General features: G+C 59.1%; 1 protein-coding gene and 2 non-coding genes across 3 annotated transcripts in view; 2 read left to right on the top strand and 1 right to left on the bottom strand.

The window, feature by feature from the left end:
* Positions 1-904: 904 nt before the first annotated feature.
* On the bottom strand, positions 905-1,087 carry LOC142766268 (U2 spliceosomal RNA). Its single transcript, XR_012884451.1, has one exon. It is a non-coding gene; the product is annotated as a U2 spliceosomal RNA (small nuclear RNA).
* Positions 1,088-10,399: 9,312 nt separating this feature from the next.
* The window catches only part of LOC142765346 (uncharacterized), a 114,471-nt gene continuing 106,742 nt past the window's right edge, over positions 10,400-18,128 (top strand). The window contains exon 1 of the mRNA XM_075866124.1: positions 10,400-10,582. Within this exon, the coding sequence (XP_075722239.1) occupies positions 10,463-10,582 (120 nt within the window). The 5' untranslated portion in view covers positions 10,400-10,462. The remainder of the gene's footprint in view (positions 10,583-18,128) is intronic.
* On the top strand, positions 10,576-10,760 carry LOC142766308 (U2 spliceosomal RNA). The gene has a single exon (XR_012884484.1). It is a non-coding gene; the product is annotated as a U2 spliceosomal RNA (small nuclear RNA).

The following is an 18,128-nucleotide window of genomic DNA, read 5'->3' as shown; positions in this document are numbered from 1 at the left end:
AAGGCGATGCCCGCCGTGGTGGTCTGATGGCCGTAAGGTACTCGGCTGCTGACCCGCAGGTGGTGGGATCGAATCCCGGCCGCGGCGGCTGCATTTCCCTGTGCTCAGATTAGGGTGCATGTGAAAGAACCCCAGGTGGTCGAAATTTTCCCATAATCATATGGTGGTTTTGGGACGTCAAACCCCAAAGGTCAGTGGACATAGGAAAAGCACATCGGGGCTTTGCCGCTCCACCGTACAGCAGGTGTGTGCGGAGTGGGTCCTGTGGCGTTCTTTGCGATTTTAATTTGTGATGGGGAATAGTGTAGATGCGTAGACGTGGCGAGAGCACGCGTCTTCAGGTTCAGACGCCGCGTGAAGATGTGAAATAAAAATGCCTTCGCTTGCCACTGCAACTGTAAACAGAAACACCAACCAAACCCCATTTTCTAGAGGCTTTTTTTATTTTTCGTTGCGAAACGGGTGAATTCGAAAAGCGGAAATAGCTTGGCACATACATACACACTTCTACACACATACATACATGCACATCGCACATGCATACACATCGTATACACACTTCTAGCTTTCCTCCGAAACAGTAATGATAATTTCCTCAATAGTTTTATTAATATGAGTAGGAACGTTAAAAAAAATAAGAAACTTGAGTATGTACGTGTGAACATAACAAAATAAAAGAGACCCTCCATATATGAAATACACACGGAAACATTTATTTTCCCAGAGCAATCGTAAGTGTAAACACAGCTAGCGCACTCCCTGCACGCGAATACCGCGTCAGCCGGGGCGGCGTGCCGCCACCGTCTCGGACACTCGACGCACCCAAGCCGTTTACCCCGGTATCATGGGTAAATCCGAACACTCCTTCTATCATTGAATTTATTGTCGAACTCACCCCGCAGGGGGTGAGTGGGCCGATCCCGGAGGTAGTGCAATACCGGGCCAACCCGTGGCGGAGGTGAAGCAAGCTTCAAGCACTCCGCCGCATCACAAAAATAAGTTTAATATCTTGGATCCAAATAGGATCCGTATCAGATATTAAGCTGATAAGAACAGAGTGCTTTTATTGATGTTCAATACAAGTCTTCTAGTGACTGTAAATGCACTCGTTTGTGATTTTGGTGAGACCAGGACCGACGGCAGGAAAGTGCCCCAGAACAGTGATGCCAGAAGTTGAACCCTGTTAGACGTAGTCCAGGATCAAGAAAAGCACCAGGTAGGCTCCGGATGTGGTGTTTTCAGGAACACTGCGACCAGGGAACTCGTGCCGGACAGGAACCCATGTGTTGTGATTTGATGGTGGTGATCAGTTGATCAAGGAGGGGACCAGGCTTCGTAGTGGTAGATTACTGTCAGTTGCGGCCGTGGCCGACGTGGGTGTGGTAAACGGACCGAGACGCCGCCACCACCTCGCTGACGCAAAGTTTCTTCATCAGGCGCAGATAAGATCTGGAGCACAGTCGCCTCAGGACTTGGTCGTTGGCCGGATCCCAGGCGCCAAGTGTTCCAACGATGACCGCGGCCACCGTCACTCTCTGGTAGCGTCGGCGGAGGTAGGCAGCGACGGGTTCGTACTTGGCGAGCTTGTCGTTGCGGGCGTTCGAGAAGGCCTCTGGTGTATTTTCGAATGGACAAGCCACGTCAATCACCAAGGCCTCCTCGCCGCGCACAACGACCAGGTCAGGGCGTAGGTCAGTGTCGCCGACGAACCGGTTCTCGTAAGCCACCGTGAATTGACGGGTTGCTGCTGTACGTAGGCGTTTGACCACCGCGTTGTGCCGCGCCTGATACATGGCACTGTGTGTCATGCAGTGGCACAACACATGCGGTAAAGTCTCACGTTGGTATCCGCAGACCCGGCAACGCTGATCGCGGTCGGCGGGACCCCACATGACCGAACCGTTGAGAGGTAGTAGGTTCAGACGCGCTCGGTGGATGAAGCGCCAGTCCGCGAAGTGTGTGAACGCTCCACTCCGCATGAAATGAGAACTGGCCCGATCCGCCGAGACGCAAGCCATGACCTTGCCTTGGTTGGATTGTGCATGTAGGGCGTTGTCGCGATCTGTGGCGAGTACATCTCGCAGAGACCGCATGACGCGGTTGCGATGTGAAGGCGGTAGGGTGACGTCGCCGCACGTGATGGTGACGTGGTCGGGGCTCAACGACCACGAGACGTGTAACCGCCGGGACGCCTTGCGGGCCTCCGTCCACACGGAACGAAGCTGTGTGGCAGGTGTGGACTGAACTCCTTGGAGGTCGCCGGACAGATAAGCCTCGAGTTCGAATCGGGTCGCCTCCCATCCGAGTCGTGTCGAGGCGATGTCATAGGCGTCGGAGAGTGCCAACTCGCGCAAGCACCGATCAGACGTCGTGAGGAGTTTGAATGCCGAGTCGACGCGGCAGATGTCGCTTAACTCGGCAGCCACAGGTATGGCAACTGCCCCGCCAGCAGAGCTCCCGTAGACGTAATGGGTGGACGTGTTGGTCGGCACGTAGAGGGTTCGTTTGACAAGTGGCCGTATAGCGTCGTCGAGACGGCGCCAGTCGGACTTGCCAAGTACCCCGCATCGCATTGCGAAATTTAGGGCCGGGTACACGAAAGACTTCAGTGCATCGATGCGCTGCCAGGGGGCTAGTAGAGAGGAGAAGAGGGCCCTCGCTTGGCAGATGGCGTCGTCCACAGGTGAAGAACCGGTCCTAGCTGGAAGGCGGAAACCCACCGGGCGTCCCAAGAAACGCAGTGGCTCGGAGTTCTCGAGTGCTGAGACAGGGACGCCGGACACCTGGAATACGGTAGGACGCATTCCGACGGGGGTCATGCCACTCATATGCACAGTAGAGCACTTTGATGGATTTAAAGCTAGTCCAAGAGGACCAGCTAGGGACTCCACCCTGTCAATTCGCTGCTGTAGGAGGGAAGGGGAGTCGGCCAGCGGCGTGAGGTCGTCTGCGTATGCGAGAATTTTATGGTCGTCTTCATCGCCCTGTACGCCACGAATGATCGGGTCCACGACGAGGTTAAAAAGCAACCCCGATAGGGGGCAACCTTGGCGGAGACCTGATCGAATAGGTACCGGCTCTGTTACTCCTTCAGCTGCGACGATGAGGGTATTGTTATCGCGGTAGAGATCTGCGATTATCTCAGTGAATGTGTCTCCAGCACCAGCTCCCCGTAGAGCGTCGAAGAGGGCCTGATGGGGTACGGACCCGTAAGCATTGGTGAAATCCAGTAGTGCTGCACAGAAGTCCGGGCCACCAGCTCTTGCCGCGTCGAACTTGTGCTGGAACACATAATTGAGCTCGAATACCCCATCGTGCGGGAGGAAGCCCTTTTGGCAATGGGAAAGAACTTGATGGTCCGTAATCCATTTTTGTAGTCGGGCTGCCAAGCACTTGGCGTATAGTTTTGAGGCTGTACTTCCAAGTGCTATCGGTCGCCAATTACCAGGAATCGAAGGGTCCCCTCTCTTGTGAATTAATATTGTCCTTGAGGTCCGCCATGAGTCAGGTGTTCGACGGTGGTGAATACAGGCGTTAAACAGTGCAGACAGGAATTTAGCTTCTGGGTCGACGGACTTCCAGTGTCGATAGGTGAGCCTGTCGGAGCCAGGAGATGTATTCTCTGATTTGCGAAGCCGGAGAAGGACCTCGTCTGCCGAGAAAGACGCCATATTCACAGGTTCGGGGGCCAGAGGTCGTTGAAAGAGGGTTGTCGTGTCAGCTGTGCGGTGAGACCAGGTAGAGCCCCAATGATCCTGGAGTTCCTGAAGTGGTATGTCGCAGGACCGGGGAGGACCTTCCAGTATCAGTCGCACAGCACGACGACGATTCCGGCGGTATAATCGCTGGATGTCCGTAGCGTTCTCGGGGTTGATCGAGCGTGGGGACCGACCAGGTACTACGGGAGGGAGACGAACAGCCTCCGTAGCTATGGTAACGGCTTGTGTCCACGCCTGGTCACATATCGCCCAGGAATCCTGCGTTGGTGGATTACGCAGTGTGGAACGGAGTGATTGTACTTGCTGTGCAAGCAGAGCCGTGTTGTCTGGTGGCATGTCCATTGCCGGGTCATCCACTGGTACGTCAGGGGCGTCGTCATCGTTAACCGCCTCGTCAGGGTCATCGGTCCGTTCCGGGAGTGAAGATGAAGGGGAACTCGAACGAGAGGTCGATGAATCTGGAGAGATAGTCGGATGAGCTGACGTACCAGGCGTAACAGTTGTCTCGCCAGATGTGGATTGGTCGGGTGGCACGGGCGTTGGCGGTCCGGGATCCGAAGGTAGCGGTCGAGGCGTCGTATAACCGGAATTAGAAGTGGTTGCTGTGTTGTCCGGTGTGGAAGACGCTGTAGACCGTGAAGCCGACGGAGAACCGGTAGCCGAAGTGCTATAGACCGAACCCGTACTCGAGGATGGCGTCGATGTAGAAGACTTGCCTCCACGACGTCTTCGAGGCCGGGAAACGGTTTCTGTAACCTGTACTTCCTGTTGGACTCGGTGAGCTGTACCTGAAGGAGCTGGTCCGGGAGATGGTGTGCTCTCTGTGCCAGAGGAATTAGAGGGAGTCGCCGTAGGCTGCCGTGGCGGGCGAAGAGGTACAAATGGAGTGGATTCCTCTTGCGCATGCCGCGCCATAGTGTGCCGGGCCAAGGAGCGATCGCAATTGAAGCTCTTCGGGCAATATCGGCAGGGGTGGTAAGGCTCGTTCGAGGCAGGACCCGGGCAGTCGTGGCGGGCAGACAGCGAATTCAACCGGGCATCACAGGCGACGCACCGGTAGAGACGCCCCGTTGGCCGAACCCCGTGTTTCTGCTCCATGTGGGACCGCCACGCGGACAGTCGGAGCGAGACTGATGTGCGGGCTTGGCAGCCTGCGCAACAGGGATACGGACAACGAAGGATCCCAGGCACCGGCAGGTACACCGTCATGATGCCCTGGTGAATGACGGGCGGTCGGGAGCGAGGAGGGCCCGATGCTGCCGCTGAAACGCCAGTAGACGCGGGTGTGCCAGGACGAGGCCGCTGGGCCGGCGGGGGCGCCGGTGTGCTCGTCCCCGAAGGAGGAGCGGGACGCCGCCGACGGCTACCGGAACCCGGGAAGAGCGGCTCGACGGATACGGCAGGTGGCCGGCGGGGAGCAGACATGGCCAGGCAGGGACTTCTCCAGGTCCTCGAGGACGGACGTCCGGACAGGAAGGCCGGGGCGTGGGCGACGGCGAAGTGGTCACGAAGACCGGGGTCCGTTAGTGTCACCAGCAGGCATTGGCGACCGGACCGGGAGTGGCAAGCAAGAAAAGGCTTGTAGACTCTCACCACTCCCGGAGGGCGTCTTCTCCCGCTGGCTTGACTGGAACGCCCGGTCGGTCGGTGTCCACGTCCCCGTGGCTTGATGTCCGGTCCGGTAGGCTCCGACGACGGCGGCGATGAAGTGGTCACGAGGACCGGGGCCCGTGGGTGTCGTCAGCAGGCATTGACGACCGGGCCGGGAGTGGCAGGCAAGAAAAGGCTCGTGGACTCTTACCACTCCCGGAGGGCGTCTGCTCCTGCTGGTGGGCCCGCCGCGTCGGTAGATGGCCGGAGACTCCTTCGAAGGTGCAGCAGGGCCGAGGAACCAGGTGGACCCAGGAACAGCGTAGCTCCGTGCGACCAGGGGGGGGACCTTCTAGGGCGGTCGGCTCCCCGGGAGGGACCGTTCTCGACCTTTGGCTGTAAAGATCAAAGTGGGAGATCCACGTGTACTACACTTTGATCTTAGCCAAAAGGCCGAGAAGCGATCGCTTCTCGGCCTTTTGGCTAAGATCAAAGTGTAGTACACGTGGATCTCCCACTTTGATCTTTACAGCCAAAGGTCGAGAACGGTCCCTCCCGGGGAGCCGGCCGCCCTGGAAGGTCCCCCCCCCCTGGTCGCACGGAGCTACGCTGTTCCTGGGTCCACCTGGTTCCTCGGCCCTGCTGCACCTTCGAAGGAGTCTCCGGCCGTCTACCGACGCGGCGGGCCCACCAGCAGGAGCAGACGCCCTCCGGGAGTGGTGAGAGTCCACGAGCCTTTTCTTGCCTGCCACTCCCGGCCCGGTCGTCAATGCCTGCTGACGACACCCACGGGCCCCGGTCCTCGTGACCACTTCATCGCCGCCGTCGTCGGAGCCTACCGGACCGGACATCAAGCCACGGGGACGTGGACACCGACCGACCGGGCGTTCCAGTCAAGCCAGCGGGAGAAGACGCCCTCCGGGAGTGGTGAGAGTCTACAAGCCTTTTCTTGCCTGCCACTCCCGGTCCGGTCGCCAATGCCTGCTGGTGACACCAGCGGACCCCGGTCTTCGTGACCACTTCGCCGACGTCGTCGCCACCACCCCGGCCTTCCTGCCCGGACGTCCGTCCACGAGGACCTGGAGAAGTCCCTGCCTGGCCATGCCTACCCCCCGCCGGCCACCTGCTGTGTCCGTCGAGCCGCTCTTCCTGGGTTCCGGTAGCCGTCGGCGGCGTCCCGCTCCCCCTTCGGGGACGAGCACACCGGCGCCCCCGCCGGCCCAGCGGCCTCGTCCTGGCACACCCGCGTCTACTGGCGTTTCAGCGGCAGCATCGGGCCCTCCTCGCTCCCGACCGCCCGTCATTTACCGGGGCATCATGACAGTGTACCTGCCGGTGCCAGGGCTCCTTCGTTGTCCTTATCCCTGTTGCGCGGGCTGCCAAGCCCGCACATCAGTCTCGCTCCGACTGTCCGCGTGGCGGTCCCACATGGAGCAGAAACACGGGGTTCGGCCAACGGAGCGGCTCTACCGGTGCGTCACCTGTGATGCCCGGTTGAATTCGCTGTCCGCCCGCCACGACTGCCCAGGTCCTGCCTCGAACGAGCCTTACCACCCCTGCCGGTATTGCCCGAAGAGCTTCAATTGCGAACGCTCCTTGGCCCGGCACACCATGGCACGGCATGCGCAAGAGGAGTCCACTCCATTTGTACCTCTTCGCCCCCCACGGCAGCCTACGGCGACTACCTCCAGTTCCTCTGGCACAGAGACCACACCACGCTCCGGCCCAGCTCCTTCCGGTACAACTTGCCGAGCAGTACCAGCACCACAGACCCGAGCAACCGTTTCCCAGTCTCGAAGACGTCGTGGAGGCCATTCTTCCACATCGACGCCATCTTCCTGTACCGGGTCGGCCTCCAGCACTTCGGCAACCGGTTCTCCGTCGGTGTCAAGTTCCGAGGCGTCTACTATGCCAGGCCACTCCTCCCCAACTTCTGGCTCCGGCTCTTCTACGCCTCGGCAATCGCCTTCGGGTCCCGGAACGCCACCGTCCGTGCCACCAGATCCTGGTCCCCAGTCCACGACTGGCGAGGTCTCATCCACGCCCGGCTCGTCTTCTCGTCGCCGTACCGGTCCCGGCTCCACGTCGTCGGCTTCAAGGGCTTCCTCACGGATGTCCACGGGGCTTACCGACGTCTCCGGTACCGACGACTCCGACGACGCATCGGCCAACGAGCCGGTGGACGAACAGAGTGTCCCAGCTGCCGGCATCGTCGTCGACCGCCGCCCTCTGTCGACCAATTCCCGCTCCTCCTCATCCCCTTCCCTTTCCGAGCGGTTGGAAGACACTGGCGCAGATGAAGCCGACGACGGTGCACACGACACTCCTGTCGAAGCACCGACGATGGAGATGCCACCGGACCGCACCATGCTGCTTGCGGAGCAGGTCCGCGTCTTGCGAGCCACGCTCCGTTCAGCACCAACGCCAGACTCATGGGCGACGTGTGAGCAGGCGTGGTCTCAGGCTGTTGCTCTGGCCGCGGAGGCTGTCCGCCTCCCCCCGTCAACACCGGGACGCCCTGCTCGAGACGTCAACCCTGACAACGCCACGCAGATCCAGCGTCTCTACCGCAGGAACCGCCGACGTGCCGTGCGCCTGATCATGGAGGGTCCCACACGGTCCTGTACCATCCCCATACCAGACATCCAGGACCATTGGGCCTCCACCTGGTCACCTCGCACGGCAGACACCTCAGCGCTGTTCCAGCGGCCCGCGGCCCCTGTCCCGGTCGACACGGCGTCCTTCTCAGCGGACGAGGTTCTCCTCCGGCTTCGGAAGTCGGAGAATACGGCTCCCGGTCCTGACAGACTGACGTACCACCACTGGAGGTCCGTCGACCCGGAGGCCCGCTTCCTGTCCGCCCTTTTCAACGCCTGCGTCCACCACCGTCGCACCCCGGACTCATGGCGAACGTCGCGTACGGTACTCATATACAAGAAAGGTGATCCCTCTGTCCCGGGCAACTGGCGCCCCATTGCACTCGGCAGTACTGCCTCTAAGTTATACGCCAAGTGCCTTGCGTCGCGCCTACAAGCCTGGATCATGGATCACCAGGTCTTGTCAAAGTGCCAGAAAGGTTTCCTCCCGTATGATGGCGTTTTCGAACTGAATTACATCTTTCAGCACCGCATGGACGCAGCCAGAGCTGGTGGCACGGAGTTTTGCGCGGCCCTTTTGGACTTCGCAAACGCCTACGGGTCCGTGCCTCACCGAGCCCTCCTGGACGCCCTCCGTGGTTCCGGTGCTGGGGATACATTCACCGCCCTCATCGAGGACCTGTACCGTGATAACCAAACTGTCATCGTTGCTGCAGAGGGCACGACAGATCCGGTCGCCATCCACTCGGGTCTACGCCAGGGCTGCCCGCTCAGCGGGTTGCTCTTCAACCTGGTCATAGACCCTGTGATTCGAGGCGTCCAAGGCACGGGCGACGACCACAACATCCTCGCCTATGCCGACGACCTGACGCCCCTGGCCGACTGTCCTGCTCTTCTCCAGCAACGCATCGACATGGTCGAGGCGCTATCAACACCGCTCGGGCTATCTCTCAACCCGAGCAAGTGTACGACTTTGCACCTCAGTGGCGTCACCCCCGTCGGAATGCGGCCAACCGTGTTCCGGGTCTCCGGCGTCCCGGTAACAGTTTTGAGCGACTCCGAGCCGCTCCGCTACCTCGGACGCCCGGTGGGTTTCCGCCTTCCACAGAGGGCGGGAGCCAATGTCATTGACGACGCCATACGCAACGCCACGGCAATTTTTTCGTCCCTTCTAGCCCCCTGGCAGCGTATTGACGCCCTCAAGACATTTGTGTTCCCCGCCCTCAACTTCTCCATGAGGTGCGGCGCCCTGACTAAAACAGATTGGCACCGGTTGGACCTTGCCATCAGGCCCATGGTCAAGCGAACACTCTACCTACCGGTGAACGCCTCGACGAACTACGTCTACGGGAGCGCCTCCGGAGGAGCAGTAGCGATACCGGTGGCAGCGGAGTTATACGACATCTGTCGTATCGACTCCGCTTTCAAGCTCCTGACGACTTCAGACCAGTCGTTGCGGGATCTCGCCCTGTCCGACGCTTACGAGATCGCCTCCACCCGCCTCGGATGGGAGGCTACCCGTTTCGAGTTGGAGGCGTACCTCTCTGGCGACCAACAGGTCGTCCACTCAAGGCCGGCAACCCAGCTGCGCAGCGTGTGGACCGAGGCCCGTAAGGCGTCCCGAAGGCTACAAGTCTCGTGGTCCCTGCGGCCGGACCACGTCACCATCACCTGCGGCGACGCGACGCTACCTTCAACACAGCGGAACCGGGTAATGCGGACGCTACGAGATGTGCTGGCCCACGTCAGGGACAACGCCCTCCATGACCAACCGAACCAGGGAAAGGTGATGGCCTGCGTCTCGGCGGATCGTGCGAGCTCCCATTTCATCTCCACGGGAGCGTTCACGCACTTCGCCGACTGGCGGTTTATCCACCGGGCGCGCCTCAACCTACTACCCCTGAATGGCGCCGTCATGTGGGGCCCTACTGACCGTGACCAGCGTTGCCGGGTCTGCGGCTACGCGAGGGAGACGCTACCGCACGTGCTTTGCCACTGCATGACGCACAGCGCCATGTCTCAGGCACGGCACAACGCGGTGGTCTCGCGCCTTCGCACGGCCGCTGCCCGCGACTACACCGTAGCGTACGAGAACCGGCCGGTCGGCGACACCGGACTGCGTCCTGACCTTGTCCTGGTTCGCGGGGAGGAGGCCCTGGTGATCGACGTGGCTTGCCCGTTCGAGAACACACCGGAGGCCTTTACCAACACGCGAAACGACAAGGTCGCACGCTACCAACCCGTCGCCGACTACCTGCGTCGCCGCTACCAGAGAGTAACGGTGGCCGCCGTCATCGTCGGGGCTCTCGGCGCTTGGGACCCGGCCAACGACCGCGTCCTTCAGCGTCTGTGCTCCCGCACCTACCTGCGTCTGTTAAAGAAACTCTGCGTGAGCGAGGTGGTGGCAGCGTCCCGCGCCATATACCACGCGCACGTGGGACATGGACGCAGCTAGACGACCGATGACCAAGACAAGACCCACTGTCTACGTCGCTACATCGCCTACCACCTGCCAAGTACCCTGGGTAAGCCGCTGCAGTCCCGAAGGTTCCTGCGATGAACAACACCCTGGCGTCCTTGTATCACCATCCGTGTCCGGTTTCCAACTGGCTCTCCCGGTGCAATGTCCAGGAACAATACGATGTCGTCCGGCTAATTCAAGACAACCTATGCATTGTCAGTAACATAATAAAATTTACACTCTGTTCTTATCAGCTTAATATCTGATACGGATCCTATTTGGATCCAAGATATTAAACTTATTTTTGTGATGCGGCGGAGTGCTTGAAGCTTGCTTCACCTCCGCCACGGGTTGGCCCGGTATTGCACTACCTCCGGGATCGGCCCACTCACCCCCTGCGGGGTGAGTTCGACAATAAATTCAATGATAGAAGGAGTGTTCGGATTTACCCATGATACCGGGGTAAACGGCTTGGGTGCGTCGAGTGTCCGAGACGGTGGCGGCACGCCGCCCCGGCTGACGCGGTATTCGCGTGCAGGGAGTGCGCTAGCTGTGTTTACACTTACGATTGCTCTGGGAAAATAAATGTTTCCGTGTGTATTTCATATATGGAGGGTCTCTTTTATTTTGTTATGTTCACACGTACATACTCAAGTTTCTTATTTTTTTTAACGTTCCTACTCATATTAATAAAACTATTGAGGAAATTATCATTACTGTTTCGGAGGAAAGCTAGAAGTGTGTATACGATGTGTATGCATGTGCGATGTGTATGTATGTATGTGTGTAGAAGTGTGTATGTATGTGCCAAGCTATTTCCGCTTTTCGAATTCACCCGTTTCGCAACGAAAAATAAAAAAAGCCTCTAGAAAATGGGGTTTGGTTGGTGTTTCTGTTTACAGTTGCAGTGGCAAGCGAAGGCATTTTTATTTCACATCTTCACGCGGCGTCTGAACCTGAAGACGCGTGCTCTCGCCACGTCTACGCATCTACACTATTCCCCATCACAAATTAAAATCGCAAAGAACGCCACAGGACCCACTCCGCACACACCTGCTGTACGGTGGAGCGGCAAAGCCCCGATGTGCTTTTCCTATGTCCACTGACCTTTGGGGTTTGACGTCCCAAAACCACCATATGATTATGGGAAAATTTCGACCACCTGGGGTTCTTTCACGTGCACCCTAATCTGAGCACAGGGAAATGCAGCCGCCGCGGCCGGGATTCGATCCCACCACCTGCGGGTCAGCAGCCGAGTACCTTACGGCCATCAGACCACCACGGCGGGCATCGCCTTGTTGATCAAACACTTCATTTCTGAACACCATCTCATACCAGCTCATCCACCGTTGGCTCTCGTTAATTACAACGAACATCCTCGCACGCTCACCTCAATGGAATTGCCAGTTGCTGGAAGTTCCAAGAAAATTGCGCACTAGACGTTCGGACGCACCACGCACGTACCTGAAGCGACGTGGACCCCAGGACGCGTGAGATCACGCCCCGGGCGCGCTTTGCCTCCGTACCCACTCGTCACTCCTCACAGCTTCACTAAGCCGAGTATGTAGAAGTCGAAGAAGCAGAACAACAAACCAGCCAATCCCCCACAGTGGGTGTGAGCCACAAGTGAAGGTCAACAAAAACAAGCAACACCAGCGAGCGCAGTGACGAAGCTATCGTAATGGGGCGAAATAATCCACGAATATGGCTGCACGTTGACGCACGGTCGCATTTGTGCAACCACCCGTGTCTCCCGAAGACCGTCTGTCGCGCGTCTTCGACGAAAAGCGCAGGCGAGTACTTCTCCACTGATTTCCGCGACCACTTCACGACCGCCTTCGGCCGCCTCATGTCCGTCCGGCACGATCGACGGAGCGCCGCACCAGCGCCTCGTACACGCCACCATAGCACTCCTACCCCTCGGAATCAGCAAAACTCGGACGTTTTCGACCACGACAGACAGAACCTGCCGGCCCGTTGAACGCTTGAACGACATCGCAGCGTCAAGTCGCACACTCACGTTCCGTCACCCTCTGCCACATGATCCTTCATTCACCGGCTTCACAACCCACGCGGTAGACGTTTCGCACGCATTCCCGGGTCTGCCTTTCACGGCAGGACCTTCGTCGACCTCGGTGCGGTGTTCCGCCACGTCGGAACTTGCAAGGCATATGTTGAGCGTGCTGAAGCAGCCAAAGGCACCACCTTTTTGCCGATGATTGTGGGCGTCGTTGCAGAGGCGTTGCTTGGGCAGCCGGCGTAGAAGCCATGTTGGATGGGTGACGTATTCACATTTTGCACAGTCATTTTTTTTTTCCTTCCTTCCAGACTTTGGTGCTCGAGTTGGACATGTACACTATGCATCAGTTTTTAAAACAAATGCTGTAGCATCCCTCGCGACATGCCTGATAATGTTCGCCAGCAAGCATTTGGTGTGACGTCATGGGCGCATAGAGAGTACGCATGCAAGCAAGCACGCGTGGCTTCGACCTCTGGGAAAAAGAAGGTTTCAGTTTTAACATGTTTGTAAGCGAAACTAGAAACTTCAAGCGGACTGGGGATAAAAGCAATGCCGTGAAGCCAGCGCTGCCGCTGTCGGTGCACAATGCTGGTTGTGCATGGGTGGACGTCGGAATTGCTTTGCTACTGTTTGCCCGGCTTTTGGCCAGAACTAAGTACGAGGTGTGAAAGAATGGATTTTAATTACGTGCTAATGAATTGCATCGCTTCTCGGCCTTTTGGCTAAGATCAAAGTGTCGAGCTAGCTGTTTTCTACGAGTCACCCTGCGAGACCTGGGGTCACGTCACGCTGACGTCGGCCCCCGGCCCCTCTGAAGACCGAAGAAAGAAGACGCCCCGTAGCAGCGCTGCTCCGTTCCGCGCGCGTCTGCCGCTCCTGGGTTCCCGGCTCCCGCCTGGTGCCCCCTGATGCCTGCAGCCGCTTGGACCCGGACAACGCCTGCTGCCCCGGAGTCCCCCTGCCGTCTTCGCGGCGCCTACCTACCTCTACTGAGCGGTCCTCGCCTCGGCTGAGCCGCCCACTCTACTAGAGTGCAGCCCGTCTGCACATTACAAGTTTCCACAAGTCTCGCCCTCCTGGGACCAGCGTCCTCAAGAATGGCGACCCCAATGGAGCTCCCAGCCCGGGAGAACTGTTTTTTGTTCACCGCGCCGGAAGGCGACGTAAGCATAGACAATTTGATTGACGCTGTTGAATTGACTGCCGGTGACGATAGCGTTTATGTGTTGCAGCACATGGGCGGTGCCAAGTTTCTCGTTTGTACCCGGAACGCTAGCCAGGCGACGAAGTTAATGGTTGCGGAAGGCTTCCGCGTGAACGACCAGCACGTGCCGGTTGAGGCCGTCGGGCCACCGGTCACGTTTGTTAACGTTTACCGGTACCCTGTGTACATGTCCGACGAGACGCTTGGCAACGCCCTTGCGCAGTACGGCAAAATTAAGGGCATTTCTTTTGCCCCTGTAACAACGAGGTTTAATAAGCTTAGCGGTGTTCGAGTTGTAAAAATTGAGATGAGTCGACCGGTGCCCAACTTCATCACCATCGCGGGCCACCGAGTAATGTTTGAGTACCGCGGGATGCGCCGTGTTTGCGCGCGCTGCGGCGAGGTCGGGCACATGGCCACCGCGTGCACGGCCGCGTTTTGCAAGCGTTGTGGCGTCTTCGGCCACGACACGGAGGGCTGCACAGCCGAGTGTACGCGTTGCGGGGGTCGTCACGGGACGCGCGAGTGTTTCCGCAGGCGCTCCTACGCGGCCGCTGCCCGCGGTTCGTCAGTGCTGACAGTCACCAACGCAGCACTTAGTCAGCCATCCGGCGCCCCTTCGCCGAGGTCGGGAGAGACCACTTCGCGTCTACAGGTCCTCACGCCGAAGATCACGCCCCGCACGACCGCAAGGGGCTCTCTCTCTTGGCGTCGCGACGGGGAATCAGATTCAAGCGCAAGCGGCAGCGCGGCGTCTTCGGATGTTAAGGAAGAGACGCGCGGAGCGTCTGCCTCCGTTAGTTCGGCGTCGGCGTCCTCTGGCGCAGAAACGACTGATACCGAGACGGGCCGGACGCGATCGGCGTCCCTTACAACACCCGCAAGTGTATCGGGCACCGAGGACTGGCCGCCTTTGCATACATTAGAAGACGCGTCCCCGGCGTCTCCCGAGCAAGAGGAGACGAGCCACCCCATCTCCGACGCGCCGGCCAACGTGCTGGCCCCTGTCTTGGCACAGGATTTGGGTGGGCTCCCGCAAGCCCCGGCCCGTGATGACAGGCCCATCGTCAGCCGCGGGCACTACGCACTGCCCGAGGTTGATGACCACGCGTCGTCAGATCGTTCCACCGAGCGGGACGCGCCCCGCAAGGGCCGGCGACCGGACCCGCCCGCGGTTCACCCGTCGCCTGGCCGCGAGCGGAGATCTCGCTCGCGCTCGCGTCGTCGCCGCGGAGACGGGGCTGGTCGCGATTCGGGCGCGCGGGCCTCGAGTCGCGACAAGGGCCGCGAGCCGAGGTCTCGCTCGCGTCGACGTCACGGAGACGGGCCGCACCACGACTCCCGTGAGGGTTCCCCCGCTCGTGAGGCGAGGCAGCGGCGGACCGGGCTAGAAGTTAGAAGCAGTGACAGCGACGCCCCGCCGAAAGCGAAGACCCCGAGGTTGGGTAATAACGCCGCGTCCAAGGGGGATCCCCCCGCGGATGGCGGTGAAACAAGCGAGTAGGCCGCCGGCGTCTCGGCGCGTGCGGCGTCGGGGTGGGGTGGGGGGGTTGCTTGCGCGCCTCGGACGCGCCGCGCCTCTCCGCCTGGAGTGTGAGCAGACGCTATTCGCGTTCTCGGTGCCGGGCATATTTTTCTGATTCCGCCTGGCTTCCCTCTATGTTTTACAGCGGCGCAGCTCGCGTCGTCTGCTCCTACTTAGTTTGTTTCTTTCCTTCTGGTTCACCTTTCCGTCTCCTCGCCAGCAGCGATGCGCCGCCTCCTCTCTCTACTCTACCTCGCCTCCCCTCCTCCTCTCCTCGCGGCCCGGGGGCCCTTCTCACCCGCGCGCCCGGCGGCGGCGGTCTGCTCTGCGCGCTCTCGCTTCGTTCGGTCGTTCCCTCCCGAGCTACCCTCTGCGACTCCCAGTTGAGGTTGTACAAGGCTGCTTGCTCCTTCATTAAGGCATGCGCTTCTCAGCTCTTGCGCCCTGTTGCCATCATGACAGGGCCCATCTCCTCCTTCCCATTACCCATTTTATTCCGCTATGCCTCACCTTAAAATAGCTTCTTGGAATGTCAGGGGTTTCCGGGATAGGGCAAAACAGGAAAGCGTCCTAGCGTTTGCCCTGTCCCTGGGGATCGATGTGCTATTCCTTCAGGAGACGAATTTTCGATCGCCGCTGGACGTCGCCACCTTCAAGAGAACCTTCCGGGTCGACGCCTTCTTCTCACTCACAAACGCGAGGGCATGTGGGGTGGGGGCCATCTTCATTACGGGCCGCTTCCGGCAGAAAGCTTTTTGCACATTCGGCGCAAACGGCCGCACTCTTTTGTTAGATTTATTTGTTAATGGGAAGCGGTGCCGCTTTGTCAACGTTTACGCCCCGGTGACGCGTACGCAAACTAATAACTTCTTCCAAGAATTACTCCAGATGCTCTCAGAACCACTCCCACACATTCTCCTGGGAGACTTCAATTGCGTAATAGACTCGCACAGGGACGTCAGGGGGCCGGGCCGCGGAGCTTCCACTTACCATGCGAAGGAGCTCGTGGCGCTCTTAAGGCACCTATCCCTCACGGATGTCTGGATTCACGTCCATGGCGATCTTTTCGCACCCACGCGCTCCTCACAGTTCACCGCCTCTCGTATCGATCGGACCTACCTGCCCGACTTCCTCCTTTCCTCAGTGGAGGCATGCGAGGTCCTGCCCCTCCCTGCCACTCTCGCAAACCGATCCGACCACCTCCCACTTGTCACCACAATAAGGTGCCGCCCCGGAATTCTCAGTGGCAACCATGGCTGGCGGCTTGACGCGGCTTTGCTCCTCGACAAGGATAGCGTCGAACGAATCAGAGAGCGCATTCAGGCCTCAGTTTACGAAGTCTCAGATGTAACCCCAGAATCATGGGAAGCACTGAAAGCAGAGTGGAGGACCATTCTCCAGGACGAGGGAAAAGCCCGAAAGCGCAGGATCACAGACAGACTGAATGAGACCCTACGCAGGATCCGTATCATCAGGGGGGCGGACACCCTGACGGACTGTACGCGGGGCTACCTCGCTGCTCTGGAGGCCGAACATACCCGGCTACTCCAACAACGTGCGCGGAGGCCACCCAAAGACCAGGCCGAAGCAGACCCAAATGGGGTGACCGGGAACGGCCGTGTCCACATCACGCGGGTTCAGCGCCCGGACAACTCCTTCGCCACTGACCCAGATGACATTGGCATGACCTTCCGGAACTACTTTGCAGACCTCTTTCGAAACACAGTCTGCGCCGGCACCCCAGACGGGGAGCATCTGTATGAAGAGCTCTGTCGTAACCTTGCGCGCCTCGAGCAGGACGAAGCTGAAATGTTGGGCGGTGATGCAACAGCGGAAGAAGTAAGGACTACCATCAAGAACATGCCACCGAACTCCGCTCCTGGCACAGACGGACTCACAGCTTCCTTCTACTCCACCTTTTGGAATGAACTGGAGAACGTCCTCGTGCTGATGGTAAACATGGTGGTCACCCATCACCGGAAACCTCCATCCTTCGGCGAAGGGAGGATCGTCCTCCTCCTCAAGGAGGGCGCCCAGCAGGAGGAGCTTTCGGCGTGGCGGCCGGTCACCCTTCTGAACACTGACTACAAGGTGGTGGCTTCCCTGCTAAACAACCGCATGAAACCATTGCTACAGACTATAGTTTCAACACAACAGACCTGCGCAGTGCCGGGCCGATCAATTTTCGCCAACTTGACGGTCACGCGGGATGCCTTCGAATATTTGACTGCCAAATCTTTGTCGGGCGCCTTCATATCGCTCGACCAAGCGAAGGCCTTCGATCGAGTTGGGCATGAGTACATGCTCGAAGTCCTGCGCCGTTTCGGTTTCCCCCGCACACTTTGTGGAAAGCATCGCCCTACTGTACAGAGATCTCACGTGCCACGTAGTCGTAAATGGCGCCTCATCGACTAACTTCGCGTACGAGAGAGGTATCCGCCAGGGATGCCCACTTGGGCCCACCCTCTTCATACTCTCGCTCGAGCCGCTGCTGACAAGAATCATGAACAACGACCGCATTAGGGGCTTCCCACTAACGGGGGAGGCCACAATCAAAGTGCTCGCCTATGCGGACGATGTTTCGTTGTTTGTCCGTGACCCGGCAAGCTTACAGGCTTTCTGGGAGACGTTCGCACCCTACGCGGACGCCTCAGGCGCGCTCCTTAACATGGAGAAAAGCAAGGCCATCGCCTTTGGCGCCTTCCCCCGAGAGGCCCTGGGTGAGCTGCGCGCAGTGGACACCGTCAAGGTACTGGGCATCTACTTCTTTGGTGGCGGCGTGGCGGAAAAAACCTGGCAGCGAGCGTTGGAACGCGCACAAGTGGCGATAGAGCGCCTCAGCCCAAAAGGCATGTCTTTGCGCGAAAAAGCCCTGGCAGTGACAACCACCATTTGCGCCTTTGCGTATTACGCCAGTCGAGTCGCCGTGATGCCCGCTAAGACAGCTACAAGGCTGATGAAAATGATCGGTGCCTTCCTATGGGATGGCAAGCCCGCGCCCATACGCCGCAC

This window comes from Rhipicephalus microplus, chromosome 6, assembly GCF_043290135.1.
Source record: "Rhipicephalus microplus isolate Deutch F79 chromosome 6, USDA_Rmic, whole genome shotgun sequence".
NCBI lineage: Eukaryota > Metazoa > Arthropoda > Arachnida > Ixodida > Ixodidae > Rhipicephalus > Rhipicephalus microplus.
This window is presented reverse-complemented; position numbering and strand designations above follow the sequence as displayed.